This window comes from Pristis pectinata, chromosome 8 (assembly GCF_009764475.1).
Source record: "Pristis pectinata isolate sPriPec2 chromosome 8, sPriPec2.1.pri, whole genome shotgun sequence".
Lineage (NCBI taxonomy): Eukaryota > Metazoa > Chordata > Chondrichthyes > Rhinopristiformes > Pristidae > Pristis > Pristis pectinata.
In genome coordinates this window covers 52,063,921-52,088,017 of record NC_067412.1, presented here as the reverse complement: position 1 = coordinate 52,088,017, position 24,097 = coordinate 52,063,921, and the positions used below count along the sequence as shown (strand labels likewise).

General features: G+C 42.6%; 1 protein-coding gene across 1 annotated transcript in view; it reads left to right on the top strand.

Annotated features, from left to right (window-relative positions):
* LOC127573206 (interleukin-13 receptor subunit alpha-1-like) overlaps positions 1–23,671 on the top strand; it is a 43,710-nt gene extending 20,039 nt beyond the window's left edge. Inside the window, exons 4-10 of the mRNA XM_052021207.1 lie at positions 223–343; positions 439–623; positions 5,471–5,622; positions 7,819–7,948; positions 10,883–10,985; positions 12,736–12,820; positions 21,595–23,671. Coding sequence (XP_051877167.1) covers positions 223–343; positions 439–623; positions 5,471–5,622; positions 7,819–7,948; positions 10,883–10,985; positions 12,736–12,820; positions 21,595–21,786 — 968 coding nt within the window. The 3' untranslated portion in view covers positions 21,787–23,671. The remainder of the gene's footprint in view (positions 1–222; positions 344–438; positions 624–5,470; positions 5,623–7,818; positions 7,949–10,882; positions 10,986–12,735; positions 12,821–21,594) is intronic.
* The last annotated feature ends 426 nt before the right edge of the window (positions 23,672–24,097 follow it).

The window sequence follows — 24,097 nt, the reverse complement described above, 5'->3', positions numbered from 1 at the left end:
TAATTAGTAAATTAGGGGCTGTTGTGCATGAAAGTTCAGCTTGATAAATCTGCCTGTGGGCTTTTAAGCTTGTTTTGCTTTTGTGACAGAGTTTCCTGCTAACAATGTGTCAGATACACAGGTTAAGGTTTGAGTTGATGTTTTAGAAAGAGTAAGCAAGAGAATCTTGATTCCCTGCTTGGTAATTCAGTCTGATATTCTTTCCGTTGTTTCTTTTTGTAGGTGATGATAATACTGCCGTCACAAACTTCTCCTGTGTTTATTACAACTTTGAATATGTAAATTGTACTTGGATCATCGGAAGCATGGCACCTCCTGACACGATTTATACCTTCCATTACTGGTAATTGAGTGTTGAGTCATTAAACTGTGCACCAAGCTTTAATCTGTTGTGTGTATTGTGTATACAGGAACTAAATGTGTGTTGTGATCTTTCAGGCAAGAAAGCATGGACACCATTCAGAACTGCACCAAATACATCTTAAAAAATGGCAGACACGTAGGTTGCCAAGTTCAACGTGACCAGTTCGATGATAAGAAGGATTTGAACAGTCGGGTTGCAGGAGTAAGTGCCACTGTAAAGATAAAACCCTTCTACCACAAGCTGGACCACTCGGCTTTCGGTATGTGACAAGTTCTATGCCATCAACATCAGTCTTAGTAAGATATGTCTGGTTTCTTGGTCAGTCCCATTCATGCCAACTGGGATGTGACGGTGAAATAGATGTGATTGGATTTCTATTTGTTACCTGACTAAAGCAGCCCCCTCATTGCTTCCTCAGGGGGAATGCACTGACAGTGCACAGTACTGCTTCTCGAAGTGGTTTGCACCCTGGGTATTGATGGTAACCTACAGAATAGACAGCATGGTGGAGCAGGATGGCTCAAGGTCCATCCACCTCTCAGTCATGAGTCAAATGAAAGGCGAGCTGATGGGATTAAAATATTTGACTTTTAAAAGGAAATTGAGTTAGGCAACACAGTGCTGCAACAGTTAGTGCCTCAGCTCTAGACACCCAGGTTCGATCCCCAACATCTGCCACTGTCCGTGTGTGGAGTTTGCATGTTCTCCCTGTGGCCACGTGCGTTTCCCTGGGCGCTCTGGTTTTGTCCCAGAGACGTGCTGATAAACTGCTGTAAATTGCCCCTTTAGTGAGGTTAATGGCAAAAAATAATACAGGAAAGAGAAGCTGACGTGTGCAAAGAAATAAACTGCAAGTGTACAGGGAAATTAAGGTGGAATGGGGCCGCTGGGGGTTGGTCTGTGTGGATCCAGTCTAGAGCGAATGGGCTAACTAGCTTCACTATATCATTATAGGTGTAAGTAGGTCTAGAATCCATTCTCTTCCCAAGATGCTGCCTGATCTGCTGAATATTTTCAGCATTTTCTGTTTTTGTTTTAGATTTCCAGCATCTACAGTTTTTTTGGATTTTGCACTAGAATCCATTCTCATTTGATAAAGTGACACCCCACCCCCCCAATCACAGGGACAATGCAGTTTCAGTAGATAGATTAAACAAAACCCCCCTACACCTTCTGTAAGCAATATGCTGGTACTCAACCTGAACAAGAAAGAATCCCTTTGACTAGGTTTTTTGTCTCTCTCTGCTGGGCTTGTCCTCCTGTTCTGCATTTTGCAGCTCTACATTCTTTTGTCTATATTCTCACTCTCTAACTGCTCGCGTTCATTAATTGACCAGAAAACCCTGTTTGCAGCTTATTCCCATGGTCAACCTAGTTTCACCTAATTAAAGACATTCTCCTCCCACACCCCCATCCTCCCTGCAGTTTAATCAGTGTCTTTTGTCTCCTTCCCAGCTCTGAAGGAGGTTCTTCGACCCGAAAACCCTTTCTGTTTCTTGAGTTTTCTTCCCACAGATGCAGCCTGACCCTGCTGAATATTTCCAGCATTTTATATTTTAACTCCAGCTATATCAAGGGCAGCGTTTAATGCTGCATGAGCGTTAATATGTCTGCATTCAAAATCTCTATGATCTTGGCAATTATTATTATGTCAATATTTAACCCAGGAAATTAGCAGTCACTGTTATTATCAAACTTCCCCAAATTGCCAGCACTAGCAGATAACAATTGGTGTGCAGGAAACTACAGGATAAGAAGCATGATAACACTGTTGGAAACTTTTGGTGGATCACAGCACTGTCTCTGCAGCCTCCTCTTTTGGAACATTGTGTGCAGCCCCAGGGGTTTAATTTCTTCTTTCCCTTTTTTGATCTGGTAATTTGGTCACACAGAGATACAGCACAAAAACAGGCCCTTCAACCCATCAAGTCTGCACCCATTTTTGCACACATTCTATACTGATCCCATTTTGTTCCCATCAACTCTCCCCAGGTTCTACCCCTCACCTACACACTAAGTGGCAATTTATAGCAGCCAGTTAATCTACCAACCTGCACGTGGGAGAGAATGTGTGCAGTCACAGGGAGAACGTGTAAATTTCATGCAGACAGCACCTGAGGTCGGGATTGAACCTGGGTCACTGGAGCTGTGGAGCTGTGAAGCAGTGGCTCTACCAGCTGCACCACTGTGCTGTTTTTTTAATTCATTCTTTTGTCTTGTCTTATAGTATTACTTTTGAGTTCCTCGTTATTATTGGCTTCTTGGTTCCTCCAGGAAAGACATACAAGAACTTGTTTGACACAAGGGTTATCTTTGTTCTACAGAGAAAAACCCCAGCTTCAGTTTTGTTGATGTAACAATAATTCCTCATCCCAAACCCTCATGGTCTTCTGCAAATGTTGTGCTCAAAATTGGGCATGATACTGGAGAGAGGGTTGAACTGACATTATATACAGGCCTAGTAAAACTTCCAGTGTTAATACTCGGTATCACTTTGTAAAGTTCAGTATCCCATTTTCTTAACAAAGTGCCACCCTCAAAGACTTGCTCTTACTTCCTCTAAGTAGCTTATATAGTCTTTCATTTTCTAGCAAAATGTATCCTCTCCTTTTGCATTGATCTTCCTCTTCTAATTACTTATCGACTAGCCCGTCTGTGCACTCTTTAATTCTAATTAATATCTTTTTCGCTTTTTTTTTGCTTCAATCCCAAGTTTGGAAATTGTGTCTTCAAGTCCAAATCGTTAAAGCAAATGGTGTGAGAATGTGAAACTGGCCATTTTGGCAGGTAAAGTTTGCTTTTAAATCAAAGGAGTGCATTGTCTCAATGGCAAGAGATTGCAGAACTCTGAATTGCAAAGGAATCTGGAAGTTCTTGTCTATAATGTGCAAACAGCTCCTGAAGGTACAGCATGTAGTTAGGAAATGTCATTGTTGATTGCAAAGAGGATTGAATGCAAATGTAGGGAGGCTGTGTGTCAGTTGTTTGGAGCACTGGTGAGAGCACATCTGGATTTTTGTGTACAGACTTTGTCTCCTTGTGTAAGGAATGATGCATTTAGAGAAAGTATACAGACTCTGAATGGGTAGGTTGTACAGGCTGGGTTTGTATGCACTTGGAGTTTAGAAAAGCGAGAGTGGACTTGATTGAAAACGTGTCAGATTCCTTAGGGGTCTTGACAGGGTGGTTGGGGAGAGGATGTCTCCTTTTGTGCAAGAATCTGGAACTAGGAATCACTTTTTAAAAATAAATGTTGCCCCTTTAGGCAGGAATGAGGCAAAATTTCTTCCCTCTTCCTTGAAGGTCAATGGAAGCAGAGGCTGATTATTTTTAAAGTAGTGGTTTGTAGGTATTTGATAAGAAAGAGGGTGAAAGGTTTCAGTGGGTAGATGGGAATGCAGAGTCAAGATTACAATCAAATCAGACCCAATCTTAGTAAACAGTGCAGGAGACTGTGCTGAGTGGCCTATTCCTGACCTTGCTTTGTCTTTTCATATCATAAACAGATACTGAACATTAGGGTGCCTTTGTTGTTCATCCCCTTCATTGCCTGTCCTTTTTAACGGCTGTGTTACCATGTTCCTCCTGCTCCTTTTATCCTGTCTCCTACACGCTGTTGATTTTCTTCTTGTAAAAACTCTGATTAGAAGCATTTTATTAACTCTGTCAGAAAGTCCATCCACACAGCAACAACCACGCTGCTCTTATACACACTCAGCTCCCTCATCAAAAAGCTCAGGAGATTAGTAACAAGGCAGCCAATGTAAACACAGTAAGATCCCACAGAGCAACTGACTTTATAAACTGTTTCGGTGATGTTAAATCAGGAATAAATATTGGCCAGGATTGGCTACGGTTACCCTGTTTTTCAAATAATTCTGCAGGATATTTACATTGCTGATACTTATTTCAACTTGGATGGAGGCCATTTGGCCCATCAAGTTCAGGGGACCAAACCCATCAGCTCCCTTTCTCCCTCTCCTTAGTTCTCTCTACCTTATTCTCATGCTTACATATATCCCTCTTTTAGTTCAGCCAATAAATTGACCCAGACATCTTTGGGATGTGGGAAGAAACCAGAGCACCCGAGGGGAAACCCATGAGATCACAGGAAGAATGTGCAAACTCCACAGACACACACGTCTTTGGTACTGTTAGGCAGCGGCTCGACCAGCTGTGCCATCTTGTGATATTTTCATCCACTTAACCAAAAATCATTTTTGATGGGTATGGTAGAAGAATTATTACTGTGAAAGGAAGGAGAAGGTGCTGTGGTTTAATAAGCGGCCCAGTACTTGAGAGGTCTGGACGGATAGTCCGGGGATCCAAGTTCCCACCGTGGCAGCCGTGGAGTTTAAATTGAGTTAACAATCTGTGATTTTAAAAGAGCTAGTCATTCATACTAATGAACACTGACCCATCTGGAGAGGAACCCTGCCTGGTCTGGTCTGTATGTGACTTCAGGCTTACAGCTGTGTCATTGACCTCTGAAATGTGAGGGCCTACCAGGAAGCAGCAATAAATGCTGGTCTTGTCAGCAATGGCCACATCCTGAAAGATGAATAACTTAAAAACAAAATGTTCAAATTTGACTGTGTAGATCGAGATTTTTGAAGCAGTAATTATGCAGAAAAGAAAAAAGATTGTCAGTCGTAAAAGTGACCATGAAATTGTTGGGTTGCTGTGAAATCCCAACTGCATAATTCCCTTTATGTGCTGCAAGACACAACCATTGGTGAGTCCGACCTATATGTGATTCTGTTCTCTCTGTGCTTTTTCTGAAGCGCACCTGTTGTGGTGGTGATGTTCTCCATGAAAGCTGACTATTGCTAGTAATGTGGCATCAGTTGAGATTCAACAAAGCCGACTGTCATTTCTGATCCCTGGTTTAGCATTGTGTTGCGAAATTTAGCATTGATAAATGCAAATTTTGGAGTGAAGCTGAGGAAAGCAATCCCACAAAAATCCCAGGTGATTAAAATACCAATTTTGACCTTGCTTAAAGCAGTAGCCCAGTTTTAGGGTTCTGTATTACAGTAGCATTACAACATGTTTTACTGGGAAACATTGCAACTGATATTGTCACAATATTCCACTTTCTTGAAGTGAAATTGTGCCCTCCTTGGGGAATAAGTGTGATGAAAATTCCTGAAGGGCATTACGTAACCTGGGAGATCCCTGATGATTGGAAGCCACAGTGTTTGAAATATGAAGTAAGAATTAGGAGCAGCAAGAGCAGCTCCTGGACAGTCTATCAGGTGAGTGCCTCTGCAATTGATAAATGATTGTTAAACTGTGTGACAGAAGCAGAGCTTTAACAAACTGACAAATCTCTCTCTCTGTTCTATGCGACCTTGTAGAAATGTGATGAGTGAGCAACCAAGATTGGGATTTAGCTATATGAGTGGAAGATCATGGGTTAAAGAAATGGCAGAGGTTAATCAGCACAAGAATGTAAGAATTGAGAGCAGGAGTGTACCTTTCAAACTCAAAGTCAAAGTCGAGTTTATTGTTATGAGTAAAGTACATGTATGCACAGGTGCATTGAAAAACTTCCTTGCAGCAGCATCACAGGCACATAGCATCGTATAAGTAGCATTCACAAGAAAAACATAAATTAAACAATTTTTACAAGAAAGAACACAATTAGAACAAAAAAAAAGTCAGTTTTAATGCAAAGTGGTGATAGTGTTGCTAAACTGTAGTGATTAAGGTTGGGCCAGTTGGTTCAAGAACCAAATGGTTGAAGGGAAGTAGATGTTCTTGAACCTGGTGGTGTGGGACTTCAGGCTTCTGTACCTCTCACCCAGTGGTAGCTGTGAGAAGATGTCATGGCCCAGATGATGGGGATCTTTGATGGATGTTGCCTTCTTGAGGCAGCACCTCCTGTAGATATTATTGATAGTGAGGAGGGATGTGTCCATGATGTATTGGACTAAGTCCGCTACTCTCCGCTGCTTCTTGTGTTCCTTGACTTGCCATACAAGACCATGATGCGACCAGTCAGGATACATCTGTACATCTGTAAAAGTTTGTTAGAGTGTTCAGTGACAAACAGAACCTCCTTGACCTCAAGGAAGTAAAGATGCTGACGCACTTTCCTTGTGATTACATCTATATGCTGGGCCCAGGACAGGTCATCCGATATGTTAACGACCATGAATTTAAAGCTGCTGTATCATTTGTCAAGATCATGGCTAATCTTCTACCTCTGTTCCATTTTCCTGAAAAATCCCAGTATCCCTTTATTCCCTTTTTTTAATAGCAGAAATGTATCATTCTCTGTTTTGAATGAACCTACTCCTGAGCCTCCGCAGCCCTCCAGTGTGAAGAATGCAAAGATTCATTATACTCTGAGTGAAGACATTTATCTGTTTCTTTGCCCTAAATAGTCTATCCCTTAATTTGATTTTGTAACCCTTGATTCTGGTCTCTTCAGTAAGAGGAGCATCCTCTCTCCACCCATCTTGTGTCCTGGAAGAATAGTTTAGGTTTCAATAAGATCTCCCATCATTTTCCATAATTAATCTACTTGATCTCTACTCATACGGAAAACCCGCTGTCCCGGCAACCAGCCTGGTGAATTCTGACAGTGAATGGGAGGCAGTATCAGGAAAAGGAAGTTTTATAGAACAATAAATTGACATATACTGGGATGAATATGGATTAATTTGCCATTATGGGCTTTCTACCATCTTGATAGTTTTTGATTACAGTATTAATAATGGCATTTGCTCTCTCTCAATTAATCTTCATCTGGTTCAGAGGTGAGGAAAACCTGGTGGAAGAGAGCTTGAGGAACCAAAGGACCTAAATCCCTCTCCCAAGCATGCTGCCGTCACTCATGGCAAGTCTCAAATCACTCAGAGAATTTTTTCCCGAAGTGTTATTTTCTGAATGAAATCAATCTGGTTTTCATCTGAATGAATTGACATTGACTACTTCTTGCAATGCCTTTATCACGTGCTCCCTCAAGCTGATGTTCTGCCATTTGTTTTGAATTCACTTTCGTTCAAACATAGGACAGTGTAATGGGCAAGTTGAAATAATTTCATGCGGTCGACATTTTCAGTGCCTCTGCATCCTAATGCAGCAAATCTGTCATTCTCTCAATCTCTTTTGTTGCGATAACCTGGCCAATGTGTACAAACATTCCTCACCGATTTCCTCCATCCCACGAGTCACTCAGGTTGAAGCTCTCTGATTCTTTTCTAAGACAGCGAGATCTTTTAATTCAGCGCTGACCACAGTCCCACTCAGTGTAGATGGAACAACGATTTATGCAGTATTATATAATGAATTTAACTCACTGTTCACCCCAATAACTGATTTACTTTGCAATGAAATGTTTTTTGTGACAGCTTTAATTTCTTGCTGGATTAATTTCTTTCCATTGAATTAACTTGCTCTGCAGAATATTTGTTTTTAGCCTCATAAATACTTCTCACTTCCAGTTCATAACCCGAGGAGAGAACATCACTGGCACAGATAATAAGTCAAAGAACACCATCCAAGTGCGAGTCAAGTACACCATTTGTGGAAGTTCAGGAATATGGAGTGAATGGAGTCCTGAGGAAAATTTTGGTAAATCATCGACTTCAATTAGCCATCTGCCTTTAGGAAAGCAATAAAATGCAGTCTGAAATTTTAATAATACTCCCTTTATGGTTTCCTACAAATAATCGTAGAAACTTGACAGTTGGTTTACCTACGGAGAACTTCCATGGGGTTCAATTAAATAAAAGACTACTTAATCTGTTTGTTCAGGAATAAATGTTATTATAGAATATAGAACAGTACAGGAACAAGCGCTTTGGCCCACAGATCCCGCAAAGAGCAGAATGCCGAATTAAACTAAATCCCTTCTGCCTGTACATGATCCATATCCCTCCATTTCCTGCATATTGTGTCTATCTAACAGCCTCTTAAACATCACTATCATATCTGCTTCCACCAATACCCCTGGCAGTCTGTTCCAGACACCCATCACTCTCTGTGTGTGGAAAAATAAACACTTGCCCTGCACGCCTCCTTTAAACTTTCCCCTCTTGCCTTAAATATATGTCCTCTAGTACTTGATGTGTCATCCAGCATGTGGGAGCGAACTTCACTGCTTTACTTCAAAGAATTCCGAGATCTTGTCGGCTCACCTGAGAGCCTTGATTTTAAGCTGCTTATTGTTTTCTTCTGTCATAGAAAGAGGGCATTCAGCAATGAATCTCAGAGCAATCCCATCAGAGTTACTTCCCTGTAACCTCTTCTCTCTCACATGTCCATCAACTCTCCCTTGATTCTTCCACCACCTACACTACCGAGAGGGGAATTTACCATGGCCAGTTAACCTACTAACGGATTTATGGGAGGAAACCAGAGCTCTCGGAGGAAACCCATAGGGAGAATGTGTAAACTCCACATGGACAGCAGGTTGGTGTGGCTGTGTGGCAGTGATACCATTTGCTGCCCCTAATATTCTAAGGGAGATCTTCAGTTCAAAGGCAACAAATTATCTGCTGTTAACCTTGCTGCTGTTTGTGGGACATTTCTAGGTTCAAATTGACTGCCATGTTCCCTGCCTTGAAACAGTGATGTCAAAATTAGGCACTGTGGCACTTTGAGACATCCTGAAAAGAAGAAAGGCTCCTCCTGAGTTTGTAAGCCTGATGACGGGGAACATACAAGGCAGGCAAGATAGCACTGGAGTGTGGCAACTCTTGCAAGCTGCTCTCTGTAGATGTACTCATTACTTTTACTATAATAGTTCCACACTTTTAAATTTAAATTCTATGTCACTAACTATTACTAATAATGTTCTTTTACACTTTACTCTGTATTCTGTTATTGTTTTTATCCTGTACTACCTCAATGCAGTGTGTAATGAATTGATCTGTACGAACGGTATGCAAGACAACTTTTTCGCTGTACCTCAGTACAAGTGACAATAATAAACCGATATCAATACCAAGTCTGGAGGACCCAGGGGAAACCTGGATTGTGGGTTAAACCAAAATTTGGTCATCCTACTCCAGCCTATCATTGGGGAGAATGTTTATAGGTGTCCCTTGTGAGTTCAACAAAGAGCTCATGGACCACAGGTAGATCACCTGCACATCTTTGGGATGTGGGAGGAAACCGGAGCACCCAGCAGAAACCCACTAGGTCATGCAGAATGTGCAAACTCCTGAGGTCAGTATCGAACCTGTTGTTGGAGCTGTGAGGCAGTGGCACTACCTGCTTCAGTCAACAGATCTGTAAGTCCAGCAGAGACCATGTTAGCATTGCCAGTAAGTGGTTCTCATTGCTGGTTGGCACCATTAAGTTGTCGAGTTTAGTGTCACATACACAAGTACGGTGAGGTACAGGTACAATGAGAAACCTATAGTAGCATCACAGGCTATAGGTATAAACAACACACAGAATATAAATTATACATTATGCATAAATTATACATAAATTGAAAGTGCAAAAAAACACAAAAGACACGATCGAAGACAAGTCCATGGTTAGTGCAAGAGGTGATCTGTGATGTTCAGTTGCTGAGGTAGGATTAGGGTTGTGCAGGTCAGTTCAAGAACCTGATGGTTGTAGGAATGTAGTTGTTCCTGAACCTGGTGGTGTGGGACTTCAGGCTTCTGTGCCTTCTGTCTGACAGTAGCAGCAAGAAGGTGGTGGGGATCCTTGATGATAAATGTGGCTGCCTTGAGGCAGCACCTCCTATAGATGCTGTCAATGGTGGGGAGGGCTGTGCCCATGATGGACCAGGCTGTGTCCACTACTCTCTGTAGCCTCTTGCGTTCCTGTGCATTGGAATTGCCATACCAGTCCATGATGAAACCAGTCAGGATGCTTTCTACAGTGCATCTGTAGAAGTTTGTTAGAGTATTTCATCTTAAGAAAGTAGAGGTTCTGGCACACCTTCTTCATGATTGCACCTATGCGGTGGGCCCAGGACAGGTCATCCAAGCCTTTCATGCCCAGGAATTTGAAGCTGCTTACTCTCTCCACCTCTGACCCACTAATGAGCACTGGTATGTGGTCTCCTGACTTCCCCTTTCTGAAGCCAACGATTAGCTCCTTGGTTTTGATGACGTTGAGTGTGAGATTGTTATTGCAGCACCACTCAACCAGGTGGTCTATCTCATCCTGTACACTGACTGTGGGCTGCTGAGTGAGTTCACTGTATAGTGATCTGGGTATTGGGAAAGGCCAAGGAAATAGGGATCCTCTCTGAAGCATTAGGCTTTACGTACATTAGTTCTTCAATGCCTTCGCCACTTCTCATTGGTGAGGGAGAAGCCCATCCAATGTGGCAAGCGGCAAGTAAGCTCACATTCCCTTACCGCTCTACTGGAGAGCTGAATACCCATTATGGCATCTGAAAGATGGGGGCGCTCTGATCATGATTCTGGGTGCCAGCTTATTGTGTCATGAAGATTTTATTGGCCCAAAATTTATGAGTGTACCATTTTGAAAAGACTGGAACATAATTGTCTGTCATAAATAAAACTATGTCCTCCACAGGAGAGGACATCAGAGAAGCATGGAATTGGAGCATTGCTTTACTTATCTTCATCCCTATACTGATGGCTGCAATTGCGATCACCTTCCTCACAAACCTGAAGAAGTAAGTAAGAGACTTGTTTGCACATTTCCATAATCTACTTTAAGATATTTGTCTGTTTTGCAAAGATGAACAATTTATCTCTGGCCTCTTGGTTGTAGCACTTGTGTCACTGGCTGCTCTTGAGGTCTGGCTTGGTTTCTCCAAAACAAACTACTTCACAGAGCTAGGCATTATCTGAGTATCAAGGAGTCCTGCTGAAACTGAAGTCAATAGATATCAAGTAGAAAAATGTTCATTGCTTGCTTAAGTGAGTAGATAGAGTCATTGTCATAGAGAACGGAAACAGGCCCTTTGGCCCAACTGGTCCATGCCGACCAAGATGCTCATCCAAGCTGGTCCCGTTTGCCAGGATTGGGCCTATAACTGTCTAGACCTTTCAAGTTCCTATTAAATCTTTCCCCTCTCACCTTAAACTCATGCTCTGTAGTCCTTGATTCCCCAACCCTGGGAAAAAAACTGTGTACATTCAGTCAACTATGCTCCTCATGTTTTCATACACCTCTTTAAAATCACCTCTCAGTCTCCTAAGTTCCAAGGGGAAAAAAGGTCCTAGCCAGCCTCTCCCTATGATTCAGTCCCTTGAGTCCTGACAATTACTAATAGTAGGAACCATACCTAGCACATAGGAAGATGACAGTGGTTGTCAGAGGTATACCATCCCAGCCAAAGGACATCACTGGAGGAGTTCCTCAGATCAGTGTCCCTTGGCCTAGTCGTGTTATGCAGCTTCATTGATGACCTTCCTTCATGAGGCCAGAAGTGGGGATGTCTGCTGATGATTGGATGATGTATAATTCCATTTGCCGACTGTCAGCAAGTGAATCAGCACATGCCTGCATGCAGAGGGAACAGGAAATCATTCGGGTGTGGATTGGTAAGTGCCAAGTAACACTGGCACCACAGAAGTGTCAGGCAGTGAGCACCTCTGACATGAGAGTCTAACCATTCAATCTAACTATACATTGGCATGACCAGACTAAGTCCCCCGCCATTAATGTCCTCACCACTGACCAAAATCAACTAGTCCAGTCACAGGCTGCAGAGGCTGGGTATCCTACAGTGAGTTACCCACATCCCAAAGCCTTTCTACCAACTGAAAGGCACATCAAGATTCTGATGGACTATTCACCACTTGCCTAGATCAGTGCAGCTCCAATGACTTTGAAGAAGATTGATAGTATTCAGGACAAAGCATCCCACCCACCACCCTAAACATTTAACTCCTCCACCACCTGTACCCTGTGGCTGAAGTGTGCACCATCTACAAAATGCACTGCACTTACTCACCCAGTCTACTCTGACAGCACCTCCCAAACCCACAACATCTCCCACCAAGGACAAAGCAGCAGGTATATGGGTACACTATCACCTGCAGGTTCCTCTCCAAGTCCTGCACCATCCTGACTTGGAACTGTATTGCTGCTGCTTCATTGTTGCTGGGTGTAAATCCTGGAAACCCCTCCCCAACAGCACTGTGGGAACACCTCCTTCACATGGACTGAAGTGGTTCAAGAAGGCGGCTCACCACCACCTTCTCAAGGACATTTATGGATGGGCAATAAATCCTGGCCTTGTCAATGATGCTCATATCCTGAAAAACAAATAGATAAGTAAACTAACTCCTGTGGCAAAGAGGATAAATGCAGGCTTACAAAATATTCTAAGAATTGATTTGATTTTATTCTTTAATCAGGTGCCATGAGCAAGGTTTTTGTTCCTTACACCAGCTAATTCTTTTCTTACACTTCAGGCTTCGGAAATTGATCCTCCCACCAATTCCTGATCCGGGGAAACTGCTCAAGGGCGTGTTTGGAGATTCAAATGGTGACCACTCGGTAGGTCGACATCTTCCAAAATTAACCTCTTTTAACATTGAGCATTGCTCTGGAAAAAGAGATCAGTGGGAAACAAAAGGCTGGAACTGGAGGCTGTGGAGATGAAGGGTTGTGGAGCTGGTGAAGATTGCAGTAATAAGGGAGGTTGAGAGATCTATATTCTCCATCATGTCTTGGCTCTTAATGTAATACGCTCCTTGACAAGTATTATATTTCAACGGTCTGTGTTTCACAGCTCACTGACACACAAAGTCTGGACTGAGTGCAGGAGTTAGTTCTGTAGAAGGGTCATGTGGTCAGTTATACATGGTAAATATTTATATCTTTGTTGTTGAAGACAAAATAAACATCCTTGTTTGAAGCCCCTGTGTCCTGTAACTGCAATTGTAAGTAGAACTTACCAGCTCCCAAGCAATATCTAAGGTCCACTTTACAATATGAATCAATTGGCAACAAGGACAGGTTATGTTTCAAAAGTAATGTCAATGTAAATCAGTGTTGTGCTTTTAAAAGTTATGTTTCTACCTCATGGACTTTGGGAATGGAGGGGAAATCCCATTGGGAAAAGAAACCATAAAAATATGCCAGAAGATGGGCTGAACTTTGAAAATGATGTTCCTGAGCTAGTGAATGCCATAGCAAGGGAGCTACAGAAACCAACATTAGCTCTGGAGATTTTCTCCCATGTATATCTTGCACTCTCTGACTTGATAGCTCCAGAATATGGTATATGGACCTAATTTGGTGAGAATTCAGAGGTTACAAAAACATTTCAACCCACAGTTATGTGGGAAAGTGGAGAGCTATAAATTTAGCACATGCAGTCAAAATTTGGGAGTAACTGAATGATTACATCATTGCACTCAAACTTTCCAAGTGAGTGAAACTTTCTGGATTGTGTGTGGGTCTGTGTGTGGTCTGAGAGCTTTTTGGGCATAAAAAGTGAGGAATTATGACTTCCCTGAAGTTGATAGCCAAGAATGCCAGGAAATTCTGTCCTATGCTGGGCATGGATGTAATGGAGAGTACAAAGAGAGGTCCCAAACAAAGGGCAACTTACTGTGACCAAATGAGTCACGAGTTCCTGTTTTAGATTATCCATGCCACTGTCCTTGTAAAGAGCCTCCATACTATTCATGTTAAAAGGATGGACACACAGCAGTTTGTAAAAGCAGGGTAACAGACATGAGTTCTGTTTCAAATGCCAGTGCAGGCCAAAAAACTTTGTTATAAAGTCAGGAGGAAATCTGTACCATATTATAACCGCAGCAAATGACTATGTATTTTGTGTCACATCTGTATAAGAGCAACTCTGTGATTGTAAGGTTACAGTGTCGGCTGACAGAAATCTGATAGAGGTGCAGGTTGACTGTCCTATTATGAGGAAGGACACATGTTGAGCAGTTCAGTCATTGATCCTCGGTAAGACGGAAGGTCAATCATAAGAGATTTTCAGGACAAGTTTTGAAAGCCCTGTGTGAGTCTCAGTGCACGATGCTGTTACAAAGGCCAGTCTCGACTTAACTTAAATTGTCACGGAATATACTGAGCGCCATCAATAATTGGTTACTGAGATTGGAAACTGATTGGGTGGAAGTGATTGCTGCTCAGACTGATGCTGGATGCTGATCACCACATGAATCATCTCGCTTTGTGAGTGAAAGTTTGATTTTCATACTGCAACTCGTAGGCTGAGACTTTCCTGGTAGCAGCCACTGAGCTTGCTCAGACATTTCGGCAAGACCAGTGCTAAAGCAGTTTGACAAATACATGATGGATCAGCCCAGAAAAGCGTCCAACTGAAGCTTTATAGCCAATCTATAGACATGATTTTGAAGTACAAGTCATGTTAAAAAGGTCATTGAGCAGTCCACATGTTCTCAAGGACTGTAGGTTACCTACTTGCCATACACACTGTCAGGAGTTTTATGTATTGCCTGAACATTGGTAGAGTTGGAGAAGGCTGGGACAATGCAGTGCAGAGCAACATCATTGGGGCCATGTCAACTTTTGTCCAAAGGAGAGCAATCATCTCTTTCTGATGACTGACACAGACTCAAAGTAGGTTAAGGCAAGACTTGGTACTTGTATTACAGCAGAACGTATCACTGCAGAGTTGCATGCTACACTTGCAAGAGCGGCAAAGTTGCTCACAACAAAAGGTCATGATTCACTTTGTGTTTAAGAGTTTTATGTGATGTTACATTATCAAACATTAAACACAGGACTTGCACAGTAAACATCAGGGCCTTTGGGGAGTATTATTAGAAAACACAGAGACCTTGGGGTACAAGTACATAGTTCCCTGAAAGTGGTGACACAGGTAGACAGGATGGTGAAGAAGGCATTTGGCACACTTGCCTTCATCAGACAGGGCACTGAGTACAAGAGTTGGGATGTCATGTTGCAACTGTACAAGTCGTTAACGAGACCACACTTGGAGTATTGTGCTCAGTTCTGGTTGCCCAGCTATAGGACAGGTTCTCACTTATCTGGAATGAGTGCAAAAACTATTCAGGACAATGTTACCAGGACTGGAGGGCTTGAGTTATAAGGGGAGACTGGATAGGCTGGGACTTCTTTTCCCTGGAGTATACAAGGCTAAGTGGTGACCTTTATGGAGGTATATAAAATCATGAGGGGTGTAGATAAGGTGAATTGTCAGTCTTTTTCCCAGGCTAAGGGAGTCTTAAGCTAGAGGGCATAGGTTTAAGGTGAGAGGGGAAAGATTTAAAAGGGACCTGAAGGGAAGCTTTTTCACACAGAGGGTGGTGAGTAAATAGAACAGGCTGCCAGAGGAAGTGGTATGGATGGGTACAATTGCAATGTTTAAAAGACCTTCAGACAGGTACATGGATAGAAAAGGTTTAGAGGGATTTGGGTCAAACGAGGGCAAACAGGACTAGCTCGGATAGACATCTTGATTGCATGGACGAGTTAGGCCTAAAAACCTGTTTCTGTGCTATATTACTGCGTGACAAATATCCGTGTGCTCTGTGTCATCCTGCTTCCAATGGGACAGCAGAGCCATCTATCCATGTGTTTAAAGAAGCAGTAAATCGAGTGCTCTATCAGTATTCTGCTTCACAGTGAAACATGGGCTGGCAAACTTCTTGCTTAAGTACCTGGTTTCTGAGACGGTAATACATTATCATCTTCACAGCTTCGTGTAGAAGGCAGAGAAGAAAGGAGGCAATTTAGGGCAATGTCAAGGGAAAGAAAAGTAGTTTAGATTGGGTGAGAAAGTTATTCACGAGATCAGTGACCAACTACAAGACTCAGCAGTGAGACTGCAGTATACTACTACAAACCTTTGGTCCAATAAAGTTCCCAGTTCAGTTTGAAAGCCATTTCAGTTATGCACTTCTAGTCTGGATGACCAGTGGGAGACTTCAGAATCCTACAATGGTTACAGTATGTAAGGAGGAGATTTGGTCCACCTGAGTCAGTACTGGCTCCATATAAGAGAATTCAGCTAGTCTCACTCCCCCTCCCTCTCCGCGTATCCCTGCAAAACCCTTCAGATATTTATTGAACTCCCTATTGAACACCATTGAATCTGCCTTCACAGAGTCACAGAATTGTAAGCACAGAAGCAGGCCCTTCAGCTCAGCATTTCCATGCCGACCTTTTTGCCCATCTACACAGATCCCATTTGCCCACATTAGGACTGTATCCTTCTGTGCCTTGCCTTTTTTGAGTGTCTGTCTAAATGTCGCTTAAACATCATGAATGTATATGATTCTACCATCTCCTCTGTTAACATATTCCAGATGGCAACCACTCTGTGTGTATTTTAAAAAAAACTTGCCCCTCATATCCTCTTTAAAACTCCTTTCCCTCATCTTAAACCTATGCCCTCTTATTTTGGATGCCTCTACCATGGGAAAAAGAGTTTGACCATCTAATCTACCCTAAATTCACTCTCTAAACCCCTCATAATCTTATAATCTTCTATCAGATCCTACTCAGCCTCCTTTGCTCCAAAGAAAACAAGCCCAGCCTATCCAATCTCTCCACATAACTAAAGTCCTCCGATCCAGGCAACAAGCTGGTGAATCTCCTCCAATGTAACCACATCCTTCCTACTGTGTGGTGACCAGAACTGCCCATGATACTCCAAATGTGGTGTAACCAGTGTTATGTAGAACTGCAACATAATGTCCTACATCTTTTAATCTATTCCCCGACCTATGAAGGCAAGCATGCCATGCGCATTCTTCATCACCCTGTCCACCTATTACAGAACAGTTGTGACTCAAGACAGGAGTCTGTAAGTTCCACAGTTGCTGGAAAGGATGAGTGTGCAGTTGCTAGGTCAAACCCACTGAGGAAGATAGTCAACATACTGAATCTGCAGTGACTGTGTACGACCACAAAAAGTGTTTACAGCAAAGAGGAAAGCAATGCAATGTATTGGGACATAGTCAGCTGAATAAGTCATGTGGTCAGTGACATCATCATGTGCCTATATAATATTATAGTAGTAAGATATTAGAATTAGTTTGAACATTCTTGTTCATAGTTCCAGGGCTCTTCCTATTATAACTGGAATTACCCAAGAGCCCAGTAATATCCAGGGTCCAGCTTAGGATGTAGCTTAGCTGGCAGACTGAACACAAAACATTGTTTATAAAGCAAGCAGTGATGCAACTGGCCAATAGATGCATCACTAGGGCAGAAAATTTAATACAAGAATAGTGCTCAATCTTAACGCAGGGTTGAGCACTATTCCTGTAACTTCAAATCTTAATGGTCTCCAAACCCTTAGTGTTAACAAGTAGTCACTGAGGAACTGTTGCCATCAGTCAGAGAGCCCCCTCGAAGGGTGAAGTGCCCAGAGATGGAAACTGGGGAGTGCTGGAGCACCCGAAGATCAGGGTCTGGAGGTGGCGTGGCTGGACATTGGGTCCTGGTGGAGGGGAAGGGCTTCCAGAGATCAGGGATCGGGCAGGTAGTCAGTCACCAGGCCTTTGATCCAGTGATCAGGGTCAGGGACAGTAAGGGTGACCCTTAACAAAAAAAGACGGAAACAGGAGTAGGCCATTCAGCCCCTCAAACATGCCTGCTTTCAAGGATGACACAAAATACCTTGTCCACTTTTTGCTCTCTTCCCATCACTCATGATTCCCTTGCTGATTAAAAATCCATCTACCTCAGCTTCGAAAATATGAGGATTCAGCCTCGTGGCTTTCTGGGACAAAGCATTCCAAAAACACTCATCCCTTTCAGAGAAGAAATTCCTGCTCATTTCATTCTCAAATGGGTGCCCCCTTGTTCTGAGACTATGCCCTCTGATGCTAGACTTTCCCACGAGGGGAAACCTCCCCCAGTATTTCGACTTGTAGAGATACAGCACAGCAACAGGCCCACCGACTCCGTGCCGACCATCAACCACCCATTTACACAAATCCTACCTTCATCCCATTTTTTAATTCACCCCTCATTCTCAGATTCTGCCACTTATCTACACACTTGGGGTAATTTACAGTGACTAATTAACCCACCAACATGCACAGCTTTGGGATATGTGTGGAAACTGGAGCACCAGGAGGAAACCCACTGGTTACAGTGCAAACTCCACAGAGACGGTGCCTGAGGTCGGGATCGAACCGGGCCTTTGGCATTGCAAGGCAGGGGCTCTATCAACTGCACCACTGGGCTACTCGTTTACTGTGTCAAGCCCTCTCAGAATCTGATATGTTTCATTAAGATCACCTCTCATTCTTCTAAACTCCAGTAAGTAGACGTTCAACCTGTTGAACCTTTCTTCATAAGACAATCTCTCCCATACCCAGGATCGTCCTAGTGAACCTTAACATAGAACAGTACAGTACAATACAGGCCCTTCGGCTCACAATGTTGTGCCGACCTTCAAACCTCGCCTAAGACTATCTAACCCCTTCCTCCCATATATCCCTCTATTTTAATTTCCTCCATATTCTTTGAATTCTTTCAACCTTCTCTGAACTAACTGCAGGGATGATGTATCTTCCCCTAGTTAAGGGGATTAAAACTGTTCACGGTATTCCAGATGTGGTCTCACTAATATCTTGGGCAGTTGCAGTGAGGTATTTTATACTCCAGCCCTCTTGAAATGAAAGCTAGCATTTCATTAACCTTCCTGATGACCTGTTATAACTGTGCTGGCTTCCTGCACTTCTTGTACAAAGACTGCAAATCCCTCTGTGCTGTAACTTTCTGCAGTCTTTCTCCTTTTAAATAATTATCTGTTTATCATTCTTCCTTCCAAAGTGAACTCCTTTATGTTTTCTCCACATTATACTCAATTTGCCAACTCTTTGCCCACTCACTTAACCAACGTATCTCTCTCTGTAAACAGCTTGTCTCCTCGTCACTGCTTGCCTTCCCCCTCCCCTCTCCCCTCTCGCCTCCGCCATGAATTTCCTTTATCATCTGCAAACACTTCTCTCCAGTGAATCATTAATGTGTGTCTGTAACATGCATAAGAAACATGCACAATCAGCACAGATTTCTGCGGCAACTGGTTACAGGTTGCTAACCTGAAGACGACCCTCTTATCCCAACTCGCTGCTTGCTACTAATTAACCAATCCCATATCCATGGCAGTATATTACCAGCAACATCATGAGCTTTTATCTTACGAAGTAACCTTATGGTACCTTGTCAAACACCTTCTGGAAAATCCAACTATATTAGCTATGTCGGCAAAACATTGTGGGCCGAAGGACCTGTTCGGTGCTGTACTGTTCTATGTCAAGGTTCCCTCCCCCCTATCTACCCTGGCTGATAATTCCTCAAAGAACTCTAATACATTTATCAGACTTAGTCTCCTCTTATTGGAGCCTTGCTGACTGTACTTGATCTGAATGTAACTTTCCAAATGTTTTGCTATTACCTCCTTGGTTACTGATTGTGACCGCATTTTCAATAATAGACATCAGGCTAACGGGCCTATAATTAGCCTCTTTTATTCGTCCAACACTTTTTGAATAAAGGTATCATATTTGCAGTTCTGGTACCGTTCCAGAATCTAAGGATTTTTGAAGACTACAACCAATGCAAATGAAATAACCAATGGACAATGTCGTGCTGGGGTGGGTGGAGATCTGCTAAGTTTTTTCAAACAAAATTGTAGAGGACCTACTTACCAAGGTCAAGGTCCCAGTGCTGGGTGGGGCCCTATTTCAGGGAATTCCCTGTACGTAAAGGCCACAGCCCAAAAAGAATATGGCGGTCTAATGCCCCAGTGTGTATTTGGAAGGAATGCTATACTGGGAACTGCAACATCTTGTAGACAACTAACTTGGTATTGGTTTATTATTGTCACTTGTACCAAGGTACAGTGAAAAACTTGTCTTGCATACCAATTGTACATTGTGGCATCAGAGCAAGGGTGATGTTCTGGGTCAAATTTTCAGAGTAGTGACCTGCAAATGGTTGCAATCATGTCCCGCTCTATAAACAGGACTTTTGCATAGGAGTAGATGCAAAGAATTGTGCTTGGCAACTGGCTTCCTAGGAGAGTCTCCAGTGAATCTTTAATTCACTGTCTCATCTGTTATTTGTTGAGCATTAATTGGACTTTTTATTAAAAGAGTTGGGGAGCTCTTCTGGTATCCTGGCCAATGTTTATCCTTTACCCAGTTAGATGAAAAGAAATAATCTGTCATTATCCTATACCTTTTCATGGTAGCATGGTGTGCACCAATTGGCTGCCTTGCTTCCAATATTGCAACAGTAAACAATACTTACAAAGCATTTCATTGGATGTGAAATGGGATATCCTGAGTCTTTAAAAGATGCAAGATTATTGGATACCTTTCTTTCTACTCTTTTAATAGGTAATTGGTATATTATTGTCACATGTACCAAGGTACAGTGGAAAAACTTTGTTTTGCTGCCATCTATACAGGTCATTTCAAATCATAAATACATTGAGGTAGTACAATGGAAAAGCAATAACAATGCATAATATAGTGTACAGTTACAGAGAGAGTGCAGTGCAGGTAGACAATAAGGTGCAAGACCATGACAAGGTAGATTGTAAGGTCAAGAGTTCATCTTTATCGTGCAAGAGGTCCATTCAGTAGTCTTATAACAGTGGGATAGAAGCTGTCCTTGAGCCTGGTGGTGCATGTTGTCAAGCTTTTGTATCTTTACCTGATGGGGGGGCGAGGGGGAGAAGAGAGAATGTCTGGGTGGGGGAGGGGTCTTTGATTATGTTGAAACAGCATAAAGTGTAGACAGAGTTCATGGAGGGGAGACTGGTTTTCATGGTGGACTGAGCTGTGTCCACAGCTCTCTTCAGTTTCTTGCAGTCCCGGGCAGATCAGTTGCCATATCAACCTGTGATGCTTCTGGACAGGATGGTCTCTATGGAGCATCTATAAAAATTAGTGAGAGGTCAATGGGGATATGCCACATTTCCTGAGGAAGTAGAGGTGCTGGTGCGCAGTCTTGACCGTAGTGTCCATGTAGCTGGACCAGGAGAAGCTATTGGTCATGTTTACACATAAGAACTTGAAGATCTCAACCATCTCCACCTCAGCACCATTGATACGTACAGGGGTGCTTTCTGAAGTCAATGACCGGCTCTTTTGTTTTGCTGACATTTTCTGAGGGGGGAAAAAGAAACTGACTTTTATTGGTTGGAGTCACCTTTCACTATTTTTAGTTTCAGTAACAATAAATAAAGCTATTAGGAATTTCTAAAAGACCAGGAATTGTATACTGCTGTCAGTGGAAGAGGACTAAGAAAGGTTAATGGATCATGTTTTTTTCTCTTGCAGATAAGGAATAAACATCTCAAAGGAAGTCTGACTTTAAAACCAGAAATGGAATTAACCTGCAAGGTCACAACAGTGGAACAAATGAAATTTCCTGCAGAAAGTGAAAGGAAACTGATTGTGAATGAGGTATCGGAGGAAGAGGAGGTCCCCATGGATGATGATTACATGCAGTATAACCTGGTGACATCATGATCACGGCACATCCCTGTGTTTTGACATTTACAAGGGTGACTATACTGGATTTTTCTGATTTGCAAATAAGAAATTCTGATACACAAAAAATACAGGCTCAACTGTACAGAGCAAAGCAAGTGAGTCACCGGAATGCAAGAATGAGGAATCTCGAGCTGTCAGTCTCTTGATCCTTCCCATCATTCTCTAACCTGATCACTCTGGTTGAACACCGTGATACCCATCACAGACTGCCACAAGTCCAGCTCTCGGTGCCCTTTGCTCTGGTTCTTCATAGCGAAACCTTGTTCTGGCCTCATTCTGTGCAGTCAGTAATTTGCTTCTGTGTCAATTCTCTTGTGTTGTCAGCCTCTAGTAGTGAACTGGGGGCAAGTTTCTTTTATATCATCGGCTGCATGTGCAGGTGAGGAGAGCAAACCTGTTGAGTGCAAACTGTCCAGTTCCATGTTGTGGAGGATGACCACAGGAGTGGTGTCTCAACATGTTAATATACACCACTTGCTGGCATTTGTTAGTTAGTAGAGGTTAACAGATGTGAATTATCACACCAGTTCGTGCATGTGTGCGCAGACACCAACACCACCCCCCCCCCCACACACACACACACACACACACACCACTCTGTACATAGCTATGTGCGCACATGCAGATATATGCACCACACTCCCCTCAAAGACTACACACACACCACCCTCAAACATGTGCACAAGCTCACGTGCATACTTGTGCACAGACCAAGGACATGCACAATAGATATATGCAGAAACATGTACAGATAGACATACAACATGCTCATACACATGCACACACATTTATAAACCCAACATATATGCCAGATATCAACATGCCACACACAGCAGGGAACACACAAGTGGACGTGTGTACCACCACACCAAGAACAAACTTATTTACCAGACACACATAACTTCCGCCTCAAACTCGCATATCAGTTTATACCCACTCAGTTAGAATTATGTTGTAAATAAACATGCTCCTGCACTAGATTGGATTTTAAGCTATTGCAATGGCAAGATTGAGCAGCAGAATCTAACCACACACATGGACATTTCTCCCAATAGCTAAACTTCAGAACATCGGCTTAAGGTGAAGCCAGTCTTTTTTCAGTGACTGGGGACTTAAAAGACCAAATAAAACTACCTCCAAACTCCAAGCCTTTCCCAATGCAAATTTTGGAATAGGTCTGGTTATTGTGTCTGTAATATCTCAATAACTTGGCAATGGTTTATAGCAAAATGTTAGTGAAACACTAACACAACCAATACTGGCTGAACTGGTGAACTTACTGGATCTGGAAGAACTTGCTGAACTTACTGGTCAGTTATTTCTGTTGAGTGATCCAAATCATGTATGTTTAAAACAATGCAATGGGACAATACTAAAGGATGGAGATGGTGAGTTTGGATAGGTATGGCGAACTGGAGTTGTGAAATGAGGAAGAGATCTTTGGAAAACCTCATTCAACCACCTTTACAATCCAAATAATATGATTTGTCTTGTGCGTCAGACCAGTGTTGGAACATGCCCGCTCCCAAGTGCATGTTTGATGCTGTGGATTTTACTTCAGAAGGCATCTTATGGCAGTAGAGATCTGTGCATGTTTTAACTGGTTGTACATCGTAAGCACTGCAGCTGAACTCTCTGCCAGTTTTATCAGCCACACCCACCTGCCCTTTGAGTCCGCTTTCCTTTTTTCCATCTTCTGCCGTGAAGCCACCTACTCCTTAGCAAACAGCTTTGTTATTTGAGACTAATTGTGCCTGAAGTTTTGAAGACTGCTGCTCTTGAGGAGAAATACTTGCTGCATATAATGTGAGAGTCTTTAACTCCAGTCAAACCTACAATAAATTTCTTGTATTGCATTTTCCATTTGTGGTTGTATCTTGCAAGTTTTCCGAAGGAGAGGGGAAAAGAAAAAACTTCAAAACAAATTTTCTGCAATGCTGTTTCAGGCCCCAGATTGTTCCAAGGATTGCTACAGTGAGTGAAGTATTTTGAAGTGTAGTTACTCCAAAGGCATTATTTAGGCTGACATTCTGGTGTCCCACTGAGTGTCGCTTTATCAAGGGTGCTGACAATCAGATCATAAGCTAAGCAAAAGCCTTGAAAATCAATTAAATAAAAAAGAAACTTTAAATGCTGGAGAGTGGGTTGGTGGCACAGTTAGTAGAGATTCTGCCTCACAGCACCAGAGACTGAGGTTCGATGCTGACCTCTGGCACTGTCTGTGTGGAGTTTGCATCTTCTCCCTGTGATGGTGTAGGTTTCCCCCAGGTGCTCTGTTTTCCTTCCA